This window comes from Calliopsis andreniformis, chromosome 9 (genome assembly GCF_051401765.1).
Source record: "Calliopsis andreniformis isolate RMS-2024a chromosome 9, iyCalAndr_principal, whole genome shotgun sequence".
NCBI lineage: Eukaryota > Metazoa > Arthropoda > Insecta > Hymenoptera > Andrenidae > Calliopsis > Calliopsis andreniformis.
The window spans coordinates 5,684,118-5,703,080 of NC_135070.1; the positions used below are offsets into that span (position 1 = coordinate 5,684,118).

The window sequence follows — 18,963 nt, forward strand, 5'->3', positions numbered from 1 at the left end:
TTTTATCAGAATCCGACTGTTATCTTAACTTTCAAAACTACGTATCGATTTTCCAAAATTTTATATCAGAAAATTGACGTAGCTCGATTTCTCCATGAAAATGCATAAATTCCATAAGTTTGTCGGTCAAATATCGATACAATATTGTTTACGTTTAGGCCAGCAATGGCGTCTACTTCTACCAAACGAAAAATTCTAGAGAAGCTCCAATCCTGGAAACAATGGCATGACATCGATTTCAGGTTTAGTCTTTGTCAAGCAACTGTAAAAAAAGGATGACCTTCGATAGGTACGAAAAATCGGGGTGACGTATGCCCTGTCACGCTTTACAGACACTGCAGACTTTTCTGGAAGTTTCCACGAAATAAACTTGTTTGATTATACATAGAATCATGCGATGTAAAAAGTCGCGTATATTACATTCACGAGGGTAAGAATTCAGGTATACTCCCGATCCTCGGTCGCGGGAAAGAGCTCCATTGCATTCGAAATTCCATAATCGATGGTCCACGCTGTACGAAATGCCTATCGATCTATGTATTTTCGCCGACAATGGGACTGGCAATTATTGCAAGTAAAACGAGGTTGCTCGAAGGTAGTATCGTGTATATCACAATTGACAGGGTTCTTCTCAGCTCGCACTCTAGGCGTAGGAGGCTGGGCCAATCGCATGTGCCACGCTACGAAGCTCAGCTGCTATCTGACATCCGATTGGATGCACTGCACCGCGGGCTTACGTGCCTCTCGCGATTTAATTTCTAGGGGGTAGGGACAAGGGAGTCGTGACTTGGGAGAGCGTCCACTGCCATCGAAGTACAAGGAAACGGATAGTGCTAGCTCTCGCTTCTCGTAGAATTTTCCCTTCAGAGGTACGTAAAAGCCGTTTAAATCGTGCACTGTCTACGGTCACGCATGATCACCGTCGCCGATGAACACGCGGCAAGTGTTATTGTGCGTCGGGAGAAGTGAAAAGTGTCGGAAAAGTCGAGTTTTCGCGTGCGAACGCGACGTACCATCGCGTTGCCTCCATTTTGCAATTGACGTTCGTGGAAGGAATCGTTTACAGTTCGCGCGGCCGACGCTCTCGACATTTATCGCGGCGAGCGTGTCACACGTCCGCTGCCAATCGTCGGCCCGCGGGGCTGTGCTTTCGAAATAATGAACGGGAGACGCGAGAATTAGTGTCAAGTTAGAACGATATATTTTTCTCGTTTGCGCGACTTCGCTTGTCGTCGGTGCAGGAGGAACGAAAGTTTGTGGCATTGCGCAATGCGCGGCGTTCCTCCGTGCGCGGTTCCTCTCTGCGTACAGCAACGGACCATGCCCCCACTCTCTTTTTGCCCCACCATCTTTTCTCTCCCACTCCTTGCTGTCTCGTTTACTCCAGATAGCGAGGTATTTACCAGAGAGTAGTTCTTTTTGTGTTTTGTGTGTGTTAAGTTGTGTTTGTTAAACAATAATGAAACTTTTATCAGTATGTACTCTATGTTTACATAAACAACATTACGGGAATTGCTACTATAATTTTCTTTTTTATTCAAGAATCAAGATAATTATTCTTATTTCGGAATTTCTTACGGTTGTCTGTTACATACATTCTGTTACTGTAGTAATGTTAATTTAAGTTCGACGAATATTTTGCAATACAGATTGGTTTTCTTTTAATGTTAGTTTGACTTATTTTAATCACTCGCATTTTAAATAATTTGAAATTAAATTGTTTGTTATACAGAGTGTTCAGCTATGACTAGGAGAATGTTTAAGCGGCAGTTTTAGATTTGAATACAAGACGAAAATCAAGAATAATGAAATTGCGTTTGAGTTTCCATTTGTTAATTATAAGCATTTCATACAACTGTTGTGGGTTTTTAATGTCTTGTTCAGATTAAGCAATTAAGCAAACTGTTTTGTCACTGTGAAGTTTTTATTTTATTTGATTTGAAATATTGTTTTAAGTGAAATTAAGGTTCTTTCAATGGTTCTTTACTCAATATATTGTATATTATATATTATATCTTGAATGGTGTGAATTTGTATAGTGTAAACTTTGAGCAATCTGATGTGAATGCATGTTAAGGCATTTAATAATACATTAAAAATGACTTTCATTAAGATATTCTCTCTAAAAACATTTCAGCAATCACTATCTCTTGACACCATTTTTGATATTCATTGTTTTAAGTTATATTAATTAAATTAAAGCTTAAATTTGAGAAGATTGAATTAAAGTAATATTTGATCAATTTGAATAAAGGTCCAAATTTATTTTCATTCAAATTACTTGACTAATTTGAAGAAGGTGTAGAACTTTCAATCCATACAATGGTTATGATAATCACTGCTCTCCATGCTCCAATCCTTGCTATAAGGTTTAGTACTGGTAATAGTGGTATTTTATTTGCCAAGATTTAGACAGGTTTAACCAATTTTGAAATGATAGCAATTAATAAATGAAGACTCAGCAACTTATTGTTTTTAAGTTTTTTCTTACTTTAATGCTTGAAATTACTCCTTAAATTTTCCTCAATGTGTAGCAAAATACCTTGTAAAGACACATGCTCTTGTATCACTAATAAAGTTTGTATTGTTTCAGGATAAGCCATGGCACGTACCAAGCAGACAGCACGTAAATCAACTGGAGGTAAAGCGCCTCGTAAGCAGCTTGCTACGAAGGCAGCTCGTAAAAGTGCACCATCTACGGGTGGTGTGAAAAAACCTCACCGATACAGGTTAGTTGTATGCAAATTATTGTTTATACAATAATAAAAGTACCTATGCATACTTTATATTTGTTAAACTACATGATATAAAATGTGACTTTTAGGCCTGGTACCGTAGCACTTCGAGAAATTAGAAGATATCAGAAATCGACTGAGTTGTTAATTAGAAAATTACCGTTCCAACGATTGGTTCGTGAAATTGCACAGGATTTCAAAACCGATCTGCGTTTCCAAAGTGCCGCCATTGGAGCTTTACAGGAAGCTTCTGAAGCATATTTAGTTGGTCTGTTTGAAGACACCAACTTGTGTGCTATCCACGCTAAACGTGTTACAATCATGCCCAAGGATATTCAGCTCGCTCGACGAATTCGTGGCGAGCGTGCTTAAACAATATGTAACACCCATACATACCATTTACTACTATTATTATTATTATTAATTATTATTATCATTCGTAACAATCATGGATGGAGCATTTTCATTCCAGACTACATATTATGTTGTACTCCACAAAAGTGTACAAGTTGTAATGCGTTCATTCTTCATAGTAGATGTATAGATTTCAAAGTTCTTGTGAATGAACATGAAATACCTTCAACTGTTTTTAGAATACGAATGATCCTTCTTTTGACTTACATGTATGTGACATATACACAAACGTGAAGATTGTTACGCTTCACAAAAATGTATCATCAGATATAAATGGTAATTTCTTTATTCTTTACTTCAATTTATTTTTTCTACAGCTCTGTGAAAAACATTTGCAAGAATGAAAAATCATACAAAATAAGAAACTCTTGATACAAAACAAGAAAATTGTTCTAAAAGTATTTTTAAGACCATCAAATGACAGTTTTAGTTTTCTCACTACAATTCTTATATTTGTTATTGCAATACGTAGCACCATCATTATCATTATCAATACAATACATAGAAAAAATATGCATTAGAAGATAAGACAGTTTCTTTATAGGAATCCAATGTAGTATTTACTATGCTAGAATTCTGGTTGTATGAAAATTACACAAAACATCTCAATCAGTTAAGTATTCATTGTTCGTGTAAAGATAAACGTTTCATAAATAAATCTTCGATATAATAACTTACCTTTCTCTATTTTGCAATAATTATTTACTCAACTTAATGGTGAAACAAGTTTCAAGTAACTACAACTGGAAGACTGTTTACAATAACTTTATTTTACAAATTTATGTTACAAATATTATGTTAATTTTGCTATAATTTGAATCTCAGTTTCATTTAAAAATTAATTTGGTATTTAATACGGCTATAAAGTATTTTTTAACTTCTACTTTTATACATCAAGCGAATGTCTAGAGAGAACTAACAATTCTTTATTTATTAGATAGTACATTTGAATTAACAATGTTAATACGTTTCCTACTTTGTATGAGTTGGGAATACAAAGCTATTCAGAATTATGCAAATGACATAAAAGCGCCCAAGGTTTGTTGAAATACATTGTTTTATAGCTTTTACACATTTTGAAGTATAAAATTGAATTATTTCAGGAGAATATTCTGTTGTTATTAAAAAATAGACATGTATATAAGATACCTAATGTACTATAAAAGCTAAATTTGCACTAGACGTTACAAGATCTAATCTTGGCAAAATTTTTAATCGCACAAGAACTATAAGAACTCACAAATAATTTAATTAATATTTGTGAATATCTATAGAACAGTAACATAATTCTAATACACCTCTATATTTATCGCGTTATTATCTTGATACACTTACAAATTAGAATATTTACAAAATTCGTCCATACCATTGCCAACCATACTTTTTTTAAATTATGATGAAATAAGTATAATTTCCATGATTTACGATTTCTACGAGAAAGACACTAAATAATTAATATAGACAAATAATAAATAATTCGATACAAGTATCCTTCTATCGAGAATTGGTAAATAAATTAACGAGATTGAGATTTCAATCAAAGTAATAAAAATTGATAGGCATAGAAGTATAACGCGTGAAATAAGAATCATTGTTGGAATATTATCCGTTGTCTTATAATCTAATGTAGTTGTTGTTGCCAGAGGCAATGCCTCGAACCTGCCGTCTAGTCCTAATTGAAAAAATTGAATATTGTTTCGTTACATCTTTCATTGAGAAGCACGATTTATGAAAGTATAACGCATGTTTATTAGATCAGCGTTTCCCAATCAAATTTTCAGACTACTCAGTGCAGTGTATTACAATTATTTTTATTTTGAAAATTAACAAATATACTTAAATTTAGCTACCCTGTTATTACTCTGTTTAATAACTTAAACCGTATATAGGTAGCTGTAATATTAGGGACGCAGTGATAGATTGAGAAATGCTGTACATGTTTATGGATCGTGCATAAACTGTACAACATGCACAGTAATTTGCGTAAAAAGTAGCCTAAGTATTTGCAATTCATAATAGCTGTATTTTCAAGGTAAGCCTTATTTACATTAAACAATTAATGTTAATGCATGATCCATATAGAGAACAGTGTGACAAAACACAAATTTTCTTGTATTGTGCAATTTAGAATGTACGAGAGTCATTCAGTAAATAAAGAGACAAATGCTTTTTAGTTTAGATACTATTCAAAATAAGAAATATGGTACTTTCAGAATCGTAAGTAGGCATTCCTGTAAGTTGTTTATCAATTATTTCGGTATACATAATCTTTAACAGTTAGTTAATAATAATAAGTACTCTCAAAAAATACACTTTAAAGAGACAGGCTTTTTGTTATAAGATTTTCTGTTTGTAAAAGTGTGTTAAATCACTTGAAATTTACAGCAAAATACTTTAACAAAATGCTACAAGTTCAACAAATCGTGCAAACTTTTACAAGTGCGTGAATCAATTGAAAAGTGACAGAATGGATGCTAGTGACTAATCAAGGTATAAATTCTAGCTTTGAAAACTCGCGTTCATGAACTTATTTCTAGCGACATGCGAATTAGTGTACAATAAACCATTGAAAATTGTAATATAATGTAATGTAATGCTTGAAAATAATGTATGGTCTGTGATACAATACGAACGACAAGGTTTACAGACAAAAGGACTGTCCCTCTTGCTTTTTCTTATTGCACAATCAACACTTGAAACTATCAAAACTTAGGCTGTGAGCCTGTCACATCTACTACATAGTCCAATCTCACCCCATCAGATTTCTTTTTGTTCAACTCACTGAAAATGTCATTAAGTAGAGTCAAGTTTAACAGTAGCAAAGAAATGAAAATAAATGTGAAAAACTGAATCAAGCAACATGATAAACAATTGTTTGTTGCTGTCATAAAAAAGCTAGTAGAGCGATGGTACAAATGTATTATTGTAATTACATATTGTGGTAAAAAGTAGATGAATGATAACATTCATTTGATAAACTGTATTAAAACAGTAGTCGTTTGTCTCTCTACTTATTCAATGACCCTCATACATTTAAGCAGCCTGATGTCACAAATACAGTAGACCGTTTTATTATATATAACGTGTGAACATTAGTGACAAGAAATATAAAAATGACATGTGAATTTCATGCAGGCAAAATGTTACAAATGTTTTTTGTACGACAATTTGTATTATGTTACGCAATTAATATTGATTCCTTTGGTACTGTACAAGGAAGTTGATAATGAAAAAAAGTGGAGAAAGTACCTTTGAAAAAATCTATCTTGAAGAAGATAAATTTTAAGCACATGAGGTCAATATTAAAACATTAAATGTTATAGATTGAGCCATAACAGTCCTACAAATTACATGATCTTTGATTAGTTAATAACTGAACTATTATACTAGTTCAGTATTTAATGTAGGAACAAATTATCAGATTTTATTATAACTTATAATGCTTGGACAAGTTCTTTCAAGATATATACAAGTACATTATTTATTTACAAATATCCTTATTACATCTTCAGATCTGAATTATTGCCACGGTCGCGTATATTATAAGACAAAAATTCTACTAGATTATCTACTAGAGTATAGTAGATTTAAATAAAATTTTACATGATTGTTGGCTCAATCCTATAGTTTCGCGATTATGTAAAATATTCTTAAATTACGTTCGTTTTACAACGTATAGAAATATAAAAATTGAAAAAGAAAAAATTACATAAACTTTGATCTAAAACTTCAGGTAATTGCAGTTAGTCAATATAAGCTATAAAGTACATTATTTTCTAATCGAATTAATTGTACATCATGTTCTGTTTTAAAAATGAATTTTGAAGTACCAGAAACATATACAGGTAAATAACGAATACCTTCTCTTTCATACTACTAATTATTAATTGCATTATGTGTCTGATTTAAGTGGAATGATCTAATAATATTAATCTGACTTATCAGTGGTCTTAATAATTAGTAAGTGTAAGGACCCTTTTCAAATATATTGTAAAATGTTTAGAATTAAAAATTTATTAAATTAATCAAATCAAATTCAAATTCAAATTCAAATTATTAAGACCACATTTAACTATGATAAAAATACATTGTACTCCTTGCATCACAAAGAAAAGCTTGACAGCTAAATGCAGCTCTATTACACAACATACACAGATATTAAAATACAATAAAAAACGATATATAATTATGGAACTAGAAGGAAGTATTAAATGATAATAGTGGAAATCAAAGAAATTAATAACATTGTTAAATTTTAGCTTATTTTCTATCATTGTGTGGATTAATTTTGATCGCTTCATCTTGGAACCGCACTAGTACTAAGTAGCAAAATGCTTTACATTTAGAGAGATGTATAAAAGGATGTCTTAATTAGTAACGCAAGCAATAAGATGAGCTACACGAGGGGTAATGCAGTCTTATTAAATATTTTGAACTTTCAAAGACTACAAAGCTAGAGAACTGGGGTCATGGGAAGCCTTAATTATCCATAAGTTCATATCTCTAACGTTCATAGGAAGCACTAAATATTCAAGGACGAACATGAAACTAATAAGTACAATTCCATTCGTAATTATCATGTATCATTTTATAATCATTTATCAAAAACCCCTTCATTGAAGAGAATAGACGTATTAAGAACAATTTGTCAATTTCATAAATAAATGTATACTTGCAAACAATCCGTGTTAAAAACGTATGAAAAATATTGATACATGATATTCATTTACTACAAGTACACTCAGTGCACAAGAATACAGGAATAATGACATAGATGTTTGGAAATTATATTGCTGTAATGTTACCTGTAGAGATCACGGACGGCTTGATCCTCTCGAGATGGATTTTGACATGTGTTTAGTTTATTCTCCAATGCCTGTGTTAAGTAAATGACTATTGTTAAATGATGTACTATCGTTTCGAGCAGAAGAGTTATTATTATTAGATAATATTTATATGTTTTGAAAAGCAATTACAATGGATTATTCTACAAGTAGTGAAACAAGTTATATGTACACAGGGTAATTGGGCAGAAGGAAGTGTGATGTGCATATAGAACAAAAATATAAAGAACAAAGCAAAAGATATCAAATAAAGACCTGCATCATAAAAATGTGGAAAATAATTTAACGGTGGTGAGGTATCACGAAGGCTTGGTCAGCACTTGGTCGATCTAGGTTGCTGTCGTATACATTGAGTAGGTGTGTGAACCTGGACGGATGGTAAATCAGTAGGTGTAGTGGAAACTGTTTTTTTCCCACCCAGACAAGTGCACTTTACCCTCTTACAGTCCATGCAGACCCACCTGTCAAGCTACCAACACACCAACTACATCACACTACCAGTGTCAACTAATACTAAGAGTATTTCATATAAATTAAACAAATGAATGTACAAAGTACTTTGCAAAATATTACATAAACTTTGGAATGTAAATTAGTACTGAAACAAATAACAAACTTCACGCATGACTTATGTAATCACATAATTCAAACTGCAAGTAATATTTAGCAATAAATACCTCTCTATACGGCACAAAAAGTATTTTATGTTTGGAAAAAGACCTCGTGATTAAAATAGTTGCCTAGTGCGAAAGATAATATTTACGGCAACCGAAAATAATTTTCAAAATTCAAACAAGCCATGCTCTAAGCTACTTTGACGTGCGCAACAAAAGTGTATATAGGATACAGAAAAAACATAATACAAAGTATATCTTATACTTACACCAACTTTCCTCATAAGGTCGCCGATCATATTCATCGCTAATATTCTTGTGCATGGTGCCAATGGTGGATTCACATTATTATTGTTATTGTTGTTCCCAGTTACACCCCCTACAACTCTGTTTCCAACTAATTGCAAACAGGAGAAGAGATAAATTACTACAAGTATATCGTAAGTACAGTACTGCATACATAGAAAATTAAATTACTGAACTATGGTGTAAACTATATAATGCTTTAATACAAATAAATAAAAAAAAAATTGACATGCAAATCCGTTAAAAAATGTAACTTTTAAAAACTAAAATGAAGAACAAGTTTGTTAAAATAATGTTTATTTCATTAATAACAATATTGTATATGTACAGAAAGATAAAATTAAGTAAAGCGCATAGAAGTATGTTAATAAAGCGTTAAGATCAGATCAAACAATTCCTCTTATTGTTAGTTAGTCTCAGATATTGAGAAATGACGAATATTCATTTATCATAGAAGAAAAAATGATAAGTAATATACAAAAAGTATATGTATATATTACAATAGGATAAGTCAATTTGATTCAAATTTTATATCCGTTTGCTGTCCACGACTGCTTAGATTTGTTGTTAGGCATTATTATTATTTTCGTGGATTAAAAATCATCTTTTAGGTCCAAAGCAAAACATGCGCTTAGTTTTACGAAAAGTAGTGTGTATCTTACTTTTCAGCGGTGAAGTTGTGTTACTCGGAGGTATAGATTGTAATACTATTGGGCTAGTGGGTGACACATGTGTTTCCAATTCAACTTGCAGCTTATTACTATCAACGTGGTTACGAACTTTATCGGCAGATTTATCGTTATCTGGCTGATGCCTTCCTTGAACTTGAATCTCTTGTTTTAAGTCTGTAATAAAACTGAATGTTAGGATAATGCTATTCAATAATTATTAATATTATTGAAAATCAGTTATTTGACCTCTGATTTCGTCCATTAATCTCTGTATTATAATTTTTAGGCCTTCTTTTTCATCAAGTTCCGATTCGAGTAAAGCATTCTTTTCAATAGCTGAATTAAGTTTGGCTTCTATTTCCTCTTCTGTTACCCTATTTATTCTATAAACATAGACAAATATTACTGTAATTTCTTTTATAATTTTGATTCATTTAATTTTTTAAGGATACAACATATTTTGTGAAGGTAAGGATGCAGTTTTTAAGTACCTGTGAGCTCTTTCTAAATCATCATTTTTCTGTTCTAACTCTCTTATATACTTTAATAAGTGGTCATGTTGTGCTTGCAAATCCTGTGTTTTTCCTTGAAACATTGCACAGTCTGAAGTTTGTTGGTCTAATCTTGTTCTTAATTGCTCCACTTCAGTGGCAAGTCTTGTATTTCGTTGTCTTAGTTCTCTATTAGCTTTTTCTGCCTGTTCCAATGATGCCTCTAATTCCTTTTCCAATAACTGTGAATTTTCTTGAAATTCTTCTAACTCCCTTTCGATGTCCTCTTTTCTATAGTATTATTACAAAAATATTAATTTAACAGACAAGAATTCCAATATCCAATAGGTATCACAAATAAGTTATTATCCATGATATGGTTAAAGTTATACAAAGCTTAAACATTGCTAGCAGATTTTGTAAATAATTATAGAAATTTCTCAACAGTAACATCCCAACATGGGTTATACGAATAATTTACCTTCTATGTAATTGATGAGCAAGATCCATCCAATACTGAACTTCATCGTCCTTAGACAAAAATTTTGGAGGATCGACATCCATCATTTGAACTATATTCTTAAGACTGTTATGTGGAGTATGCAATTATGTTTTTTCAAAACAAAATCACAGTTACTTATGGTTTATACTACTCTATCAATGTTCCAATGACATCCTGCAAATAAAACAGATGTGTTTATGTACAAGCACCCATGCAGCCTGTGAATCAATACAGAAAACGAAAAGCATCCGCGAGTCTAATTAAAGATTTCGTTAACGAGCACAATTCGTTCTCACACTCATCGCGGTGAAAGTTTTATGCTTCGATAGGAAACAAAAATGTAATTACCGTGCTCACCTACGCATCCATAGCAGGGTCGAGTAACGTTAATCTAACCTACTGATAATAATAGTAAGTCGATCACGGGTACAGCGCAACAGAAAACGGTAGGAGTGTCCGCGAATCGCGAATCGGGCGAAAATTCGCGACTGACAACCGCCGACGGCACCGTGTTGCGCGTACCAGGAACGAGATTGAGAGCTTGACACGCGAAGATTCCACGAGCGAGGCGAGATTCTGTATCGCTAATGTGTAAATAAAATGAGCCAACGGCTCGAACCGAGGGCAGCCAAACGACGATTGTCTATCAGCGGAGTTCCTGAATGAAGCAACGATCGACGACGACGTGGGAGCGCATCGAGAAACGGAGACGTCTCGAGATGCGTATAAATAAGGAGGACCTTGAGAAAGTGGCTAGCAGGTGAAACGTAGAAGGATAGAGACCATTGAATCAGAGTCCCGAAATAACGTCAGAAAAGTTAGGTCTGACGCCATTTTTCAGCAAACATCCATACCGCGAAATTCGAATTGTAAAACATAGTGTATGCTTATTCTTCTTGTAGTTACATTTAAATTTTATTTTACAATAATATGTCATAGACTAGAAGGACGGTGCGTCAAATAAACCAAAAAATAAGAATACAAATTTTTTATAAAATATTTTCAGAAAAATTGAATTCAACGATTCGTCCGGGTACTTGACTATTTCTGGGCTTCATACATGAAAGAATGAGCATTATAAGTATCGATAATACATTTATTAATAATTTTATTGGTTTACATTTATATTACAGAATGAATTGTTAAAAGTACCATACATATTGATGCATACAAATTCTTGTTCTTGGTTTGCATTCGGTTGCTGCTGTAAATTCTGGTTTGATCTGCAAAAATAAATAAGTTTAATGAAGATTATATTTCTAGTTAATGCAAGACTTTTTCAAAAGTTTTTACGAGAGAAACTGTGGAAATCTTCGATAGATACCGAGGGGGTTCCGCACCTCTTTGTTATGTCGGATTCCTACGGACTTAATCCACTAGCCCTGTATTTTTATCTGTTTACTTGGTAAATGTATGTAGCAGATCTTGCATTGGCTTTCAATGCTGTTACTTGTTTATAAGGTATTTAACAGTATTCGCGTCTGACAAGAAGTCACCTGAAAAGTATTAGGGGCAATGGTTTCTAAGAAACATCTCTTGGTACACAAATAGCATTTCCTGAAAAAAGAAAACGTGTATTAATGTATACATATATTATATGTAAACCATTTTACTTAAAAAAAAATCACATAATAAAAATGTACTACTTACTGTAAGTGGTTGCATTTTAAAGTGGAGTTATTTTCCATTATACTTAATATTAGTATTGCTACTTGACTAGGAATTTTATCACTCACATTCCACTGCTAGTTTTGATTTTAAATTATGACTTCTTAAGCTGTCAAATTTTTCCATATTCAGATTATCTGTATTCTCCTAAAGACAAATAAGTTTAGCTTACAAATATATTTAAATAAACTTAAACAAATTTAATACATTCATTTACAGATTACTGTAATCTGTTATGCATACCTAACCCAGATCTTCCATTTTCTTCATTATTTTTTTCTTTTCAAATAGAATCCAAAAATTGTTGATACTCCATTGAGTTTAAGTTTTGCTACATCATCCATTCTTTCTTCTCCACATGTGTAATTTAAAATGAACCTATATAAAATAATAAATAAAATATTTACACATCCTACTTTATTATACAAATTATACAAAATTACATGGTAAAAAAATTACCTCGCAGAAATACGACGCATTGGTTAAACTCCAATCCTCTCGACCAATGTTTGCTGCCCATCCTGCTCTATGTTTTGGGTCACAGCAAAATATCTTCATGACATATTTTTTTCTTGATAAATTATTACAATGTAATGTATAGCATGCAGGTATTTATTTTCTTTTTATACGAGGTACACAGGATACACACAACTGGCATAAACGAGGAAACAAACATGAGGGTCGTCAGTCGTCAGTAGTACTATATCTATAATTTTAGCTGAAAAATGGCGGAACCAATCACACTTGGCACCATCATTTCGGGACTCCGATTCGAAGATCTGTAGGTACAGTACGAGTATCGGGCACAGAACAAAAGTCATTACCGTAAAATTATGACTCACTCATCAAGATGGTAAGACAGAAAAGCCGGAAAGAGAAAAAACTGAAATCAATCCCGCGCGAATGTACAATGTTCAACAGAATTTTATTGGTCCTCAGCTAATTTTCGAACGAAACGATCTGCAAGCGAACTGTAAACAACATCTCTAAGCAGTACAACTACAACCAGCTACTAAAAAGATATAGTACACAATAGTATTCGAAAATTATCCTTATTGCTGTCCAAAATATATACTGTGGAAAGAATACACCAATGTATCAGAAGAATACAATATATGTTTATAGAGAAGTCTATCGAGTTTTTACACTTTACTCATCTACAGCGTTTGGTCAGAAATAAGGTAACTAAGAGCAGACAATAATAGTGTAATGGAGGTATCACGAGTTTTTAATACTTACCAATATGTAACCTTGTCTTTGGCGAAATTAATGGTAAGTATCAGGAGAACATGATGCCAGAGGAGGTATTTCGGATTGTCAATACTTACCAATATGTAACTTCGGAATTTGCCGAAATTAAAGGTAAGTACCAGGAGAACATGATGCCATAGGAGGTATCTCGAATTCTCAATACTTACCAACATGTAACTTTGGCTTTGGCGAAATTAAAGGTAAGTATCAGGAGAACATGATGCCATAGGAGGTATTTCGGATTGTCAATACTTACCAATATGTAACTTCGGAATTTGCCGAAATTGAAGGTAAGTACCAGGAGAACATGATGCCATAGGAGGTATCTCGAATTCTCAATACTTACCAATATGTAACTTTGGCTTTGGCGAAATTAAAGGTAAGTATCAGGAGAACATGATGCCATAGGAGGTATTTCGTATTGTCAATACTTACCAATATGTAACTTCGGAATTTGCCGAAATTGAAGGTAAGTACCAGGAGAACATGATGCCATAGGAGGTATCTCGAATTCTCAATACTTACCAATATGTAACTTTGGCTTTGGCGAAATTAAAGGTAAGTATCAGGAGAACATGATGCCATAGGAGGTATTTCGTATTGTCAATACTTACCAATATCTAACCTCGGAATTTGCCGAAATTGAAGGTAAGTACCAGGAGAACATGATGCCATAGGAGGTATCTCGAATTCCCAATACTTACGAATATATACCTTTGGCCTTGTCGAAATTAAAGGTAAGTATCAGGAGAACATGATGCCATAGGAGGTATTTCGGACTGTCAATACTTACCAATATGTACCTTCGGAATTTTCAGAAAATGAAGGTAAGTATCAGGAGAACATAATACCATAGGAGGTATCTCGAATTTTCAATACTTACCAATATGAAACTTCGGAATTTGCCGAAATTGAAGGTAAGTATTAGGAGAACATGATGCCATAGGAGGTATATCGAATTCTCAATACTTACCAATATGTAACTTTGGCTTTGGCGAAATTGAAGGTAAGTATCAGGAGAACATGATGCCATAGGAGGTATCTCGAATTCTCAATACTTACCAATATGTAACTTTGGCTTTGGCGAAATTAAAGGTAAGTATCAGGAGAACATGATGCCATAGGAGGTATTTCGGATTGTCAATACTTACCAATATGTAACTTCGGAATTTGCCGAAATTGAAGGTAAGTACCAGGAGAACATGATGCCATAGGCGGTATCTCGAATTCTCAATACTTACCAATATGTAACTTTGGCTTTGGCGAAATTAAAGGTAAGTATCAGGAGAACATGATGCCATAGGAGGTATTTCGGATTGTCAATACTTACCAATATGTAACTTCGGAATTTGCCGAAATTGAAGGTAAGTACCAGGAGAACATGATGCCATAGGAGGTATCTCGAATTCTCAATACTTATCAATATGAAACTTTGGCTTTGGCGAAATTAAAGGTAAGTATCAGGAGAACATGATGCCATAGGAGGTATTTCGGATTGTCAATACTTACCAATATCTAACCCCGGAATTTGCCGAAATTGAAGGTAAGTACCAGGAGAACATGATGCCATAGGAGGTATCTCGAATTCCCAATACTTACGAATATGTAACTTTGGCTTTGTCGAAATTAAAGGTAAGTATCAGGAGAACATGATGCCATAGGAGGTATTTCGGATTGTCAATACATACCAATATGTACCTTCGGAATTTTCCGAAAATGAAGGTAAGTATCAGGAGAACATAATACCATAGGAGGTATCTCGAATTTTCAATACTTACCAATATGTAACTTTGGCTTTGGCGAAATTAAAGGTAAGTATCAGGAGAACATGATGCCATAGGCGGTATTTCGGATTGTCAATACATACCAATATGTAACTTTGGCTTTGGCGAAATTAAAGGTAAGTACCAGGAGAACATGATGCCATAGGAGGTATCTCGAATTCTCAATACTTACCAACATGTAACTTTGGCTTTGGCGAAATTAAAGGTAAGTATCAGGAGAACATGATGCCATAGGAGGTATTTCGGATTGTCAATACATACCAATATGTAACTTTGGCTTTGGCGAAATTAAAGGTAAGTATCAGGAGAACATGATGCCATAGGAGGTATTTCGGATTGTCAATACTTACCAATATGTAACTTCGGAATTTGCCGAAATTAAAGGTAAGTATCAGGAGAACATGATGCCATAGGCGGTATTTCGGATTGTCAATACTTACCAATATGTAACTTTGGCTTTGGCGAAATTAAAGGTAAGTATCAGGAGAACATGATGCCATAGGAGGTATGTCGAATTCTCAATACTTACCTATATGTAACTTCGGAATTTGCCGAAATTGAAGGTAAGTATTAGGAGAACATGATGCCATAGGAGGTATTTCGGATTGTCAATACTTACCAATATGTGACTTTGGCTTTGGCGAAATTAAAGGTAAGTATCAGGAGAACATGATGCCATAGGAGGTATTTGGGATTGTCAATACTTACCAATATCTAACTTCGGAATTTGCCGAAATTGAAGGTAAGTGCCAGGAGAACATGATGCCATAGGAGGTATCTCGAATTTTCAATACTTACCAATATGTAACTTCGGAATTTGCCGAAATTGAAGGTAAGTATCAGGAGAACATAATACCATAAGAGGTATCTCGAATTCTCAATACTTACCAATATGTAACTTTGGCTTTGGCGAAATTAAAGGTAAGTATCAGGAGAACATGATGTCATAGGAGGTATCTCGGATTTTCAATACTTACCAATATGTAAGATCGGAATTTGCCGAAATTGAAGGTAAGTATCAGGAGAACATAATACCATAGGAGGTATCTCGAATTTTCAATACTTACCAATATGTAACTTCGGAATTTGCCGAAATTGAAGGTAAGTACCAGGAGAACATGATGCCATAGGAGGTATCTCGAATTCTCAATACTTACCAATATCTAACTTCGGAATTTGCCGAAATTGAAGGTAAGTGCCAGGAGAACATGATGCCATAGGAGGTATCTCGAATTTTCAATACTTACCAATATGTAACTTCGGAATTTGCCGAAATTGAAGGTAAGTATCAGGAGAACATAATACCATAAGAGGTATCTCGAATTCTCAATACTTACCAATATGTAACTTTGGCTTTGGCGAAATTAAAGGTAAGTATCAGGAGAACATGATGTCATAGGAGGTATCTCGGATTTTCAATACTTACCAATATGTAAGTTCGGAATTTGCCGAAATTGAAGGTAAGTATCAGGAGAACATAATACCATAGGAGGTATCTCGAATTTTCAATACTTACCAATATGTAACTTCGGAATTTGCCGAAATTGAAGGTAAGTACCAGGAGAACATGATGCCATAGGAGGTATCTCGAATTCTCAATACTTACCAATTTGTAACTTTGGCTTTGGCGACATTAAGGGTAAGTATCAGGAGAACATGATGCCATAGGAGGTATCTCGAATTCTGAATACTTACCAATATGTAACTTTGGCTTTGGCGAAATTAAAGGTAAGTATCAGGAGAACATGATGCCATAGGAGGTATTTCGGATTGTCAATACTTACCAATATGTAACTTCGGAATTTGCCGAAATTGAAGGTAAGTACCAGGAGAACATGATGCCATAGGAGGTATCTCGAATTCTCAATACTTACCAATATGTAACTTTGGCTTTGGCGAAATTAAAGGTAAGTATCAGGAGAACATGATGCCATAGGAGGTATCTCGAATTCTGAATACTTACCAATATGTAACTTTGGCTTTGTCGAAATTAAAGGTAAGTATCAGGAGAACATGATGCCATAGGAGGTATTTCGGATTGTCAATACTTACCAATATGTAACTTCGGAATTTGCCGAAATTAAAGGTAAGTATCAGGAGAACATGATGCCATAGGCGGTATTTCGGATTGTCAATACATACCAATATGTAACTTTGGCTTTGGCGAAATTAAAGGTAAGTATCAGGAGAACATGATGCCATAGGAGGTATTTCGGATTGTCAATACTTACCAATATCTAACCTCGGAATTTGCCGAAATTGAAGGTAAGTACCAGGAGAACATGATGCCATAGGAGGTATATCGAATTCTCAATACTTACCAATATGTAACTTTGGCTTTGGCGAAATCAAGGGTAAGTATCAGGAGAACATGATGCCATAGGAGGTATCTCGAATTCTCAATACTTACCAATATGTAACTTTGGCTTTGTCGAAATTAAAGGTAAGTATCAGGAGAACATGATGCCATAGGAGGTATTTCGGATTGTCAATACATACCAATATGTAACTTTGGCTTTGGCGAAATTAAAGGTAAGTATCAGGAGAACATGATGCCATAGGAGGTATTTCGGATTGTCAATACTTACCAATATCTAACCTCGGAATTTGCCGAAATTGAAGGTAAGTACCAGGAGAACATGATGCCATAGGAGGTATCTCGAATTCCCAATACTTACGTATATATACCTTTGGCTTTGTCGAAATTAAAGGTAAGTATCAGGAGAACATGATGCCATAGGAGGTATTTCGGACTGTCAATACTTACCAATATGTACCTTCGGAATTTTCAGAAAATGAAGGTAAGTATCAGGAGAACATAATACCATAGGAGGTATCTCGAATTTTCAATACTTACCAATATGAAACTTCGGAATTTGCCGAAATTGAAGGTAAGTATTAGGAGAACATGATGCCATAGGAGGTATATCGAATTCTCAATACTTACCAATATGTAACTTTGGCTTTGGCGAAATTAAGGGTAAGTATCAGGAGAACATGATGCCATAGGAGGTATCTCGAATTCTCAATACTTACCAATATGTAACATTGGCTTTGGGGAAATTAAAGGTAAGTATCAGGAGAACATGATGCCATAGGAGGTATATCGGATTGTCAATACTTACCAATATCTAACCCCGGAATTTGCCGAAATTGAAGGTAAGTACCAGGAGAACATGATGCCATAGGAGGTATCTCGAATTCCCAATACTTACGAATATGTAACTTTGGCTTTGGCGAAATTAAAGGTAAGTATCAGGAGAATATGATGCCATAGGAGGTATTTCGGATTGGCAATACTTACCAATATGTAACTTCGGAATTTGCCGAAATTGAAGGTAAGTACCAGGAGAACATGATGCCATAGGAGGTAATTCGGATTCTGAATACTTACCAATATGTAACTTTGGCTTCGGCGAAATTAAAGGTAAGTATCAGGAGAACATGATGCCATAGGAGGTATTTCGGATTGTCAATACTTACCAATATGTAACTTTGGCTTTGGCGAAATTAAAGGTAAGTATCAGGAGAACATGATGCCATAGGAGGTATTTGGGATTGTCAATACTTACCAATATCTAACTTCGGAATTTGCCGAAATTGAAGGTAAGTGCCAGGAGAACATGATGCCATAGGAGGTATCTCGAATTTTCAATACTTACCAATATGTAACTTCGGAATTT

The 18,963-nt window shown here is 34.0% G+C and overlaps 2 protein-coding genes and 1 long non-coding RNA gene across 8 annotated transcripts; 1 reads left to right on the forward strand and 2 right to left on the reverse strand.

The window, feature by feature from the left end:
* The first annotated feature begins 730 nt into the window (after window positions 1-730).
* LOC143184074 (histone H3.3A) lies at window positions 731-3,826 on the forward strand. 2 transcript variants are annotated; one of them, XM_076386039.1, is made up of 3 exons: window positions 731-869; window positions 2,594-2,729; window positions 2,825-3,826. In XM_076386039.1, the coding sequence occupies exons 2-3, from the start codon at window positions 2,602-2,604 to the stop codon at window positions 3,105-3,107; spliced, it is 411 nt and encodes a 136-aa protein (XP_076242154.1). In that variant the 5' UTR covers window positions 731-869; window positions 2,594-2,601; the 3' UTR covers window positions 3,108-3,826. The 2 variants fall into 2 exon arrangements, with proteins under 2 accessions (XP_076242154.1, XP_076242155.1); XM_076386040.1 differs by lacking the exon at window positions 731-869 and adding an exon at window positions 1,215-1,395.
* Window positions 3,827-3,898: 72 nt separating this feature from the next.
* On the reverse strand, window positions 3,899-11,342 carry Nude (Nuclear distribution protein nudE). Of its 5 annotated transcripts, none has more exons than XR_013002717.1 (9): window positions 10,935-11,342; window positions 10,557-10,751; window positions 10,076-10,366; window positions 9,831-9,967; window positions 9,576-9,758; window positions 8,877-9,004; window positions 8,249-8,360; window positions 7,955-8,025; window positions 4,756-4,821 (listed from the first exon to the last, which is right to left on the reverse strand). XR_013002717.1 is itself a non-coding variant. In XM_076386037.1 (8 exons), the coding sequence occupies exons 2-8, from the start codon at window positions 10,640-10,642 to the stop codon at window positions 4,764-4,766; spliced, it is 954 nt and encodes a 317-aa protein (XP_076242152.1). In that variant the 5' UTR covers window positions 10,643-10,751; window positions 10,935-11,342; the 3' UTR covers window positions 3,899-4,763. The 5 variants fall into 5 exon arrangements, 2 of the variants coding, with proteins under 2 accessions (XP_076242152.1, XP_076242153.1); XR_013002715.1 differs by having other exon boundaries at window positions 8,249-8,462; XR_013002716.1 differs by having other exon boundaries at window positions 8,249-8,462; window positions 10,926-11,342.
* An 800-nt stretch (window positions 11,343-12,142) lies between these two features.
* LOC143184075 (uncharacterized) lies at window positions 12,143-12,857 on the reverse strand. Its single transcript, XR_013002718.1, has 3 exons — window positions 12,705-12,857; window positions 12,489-12,623; window positions 12,143-12,392 (listed from the first exon to the last, which is right to left on the reverse strand). It is a non-coding gene; the product is annotated as an uncharacterized LOC143184075 (long non-coding RNA).
* Between the last annotated feature and the right edge of the window lie 6,106 nt (window positions 12,858-18,963).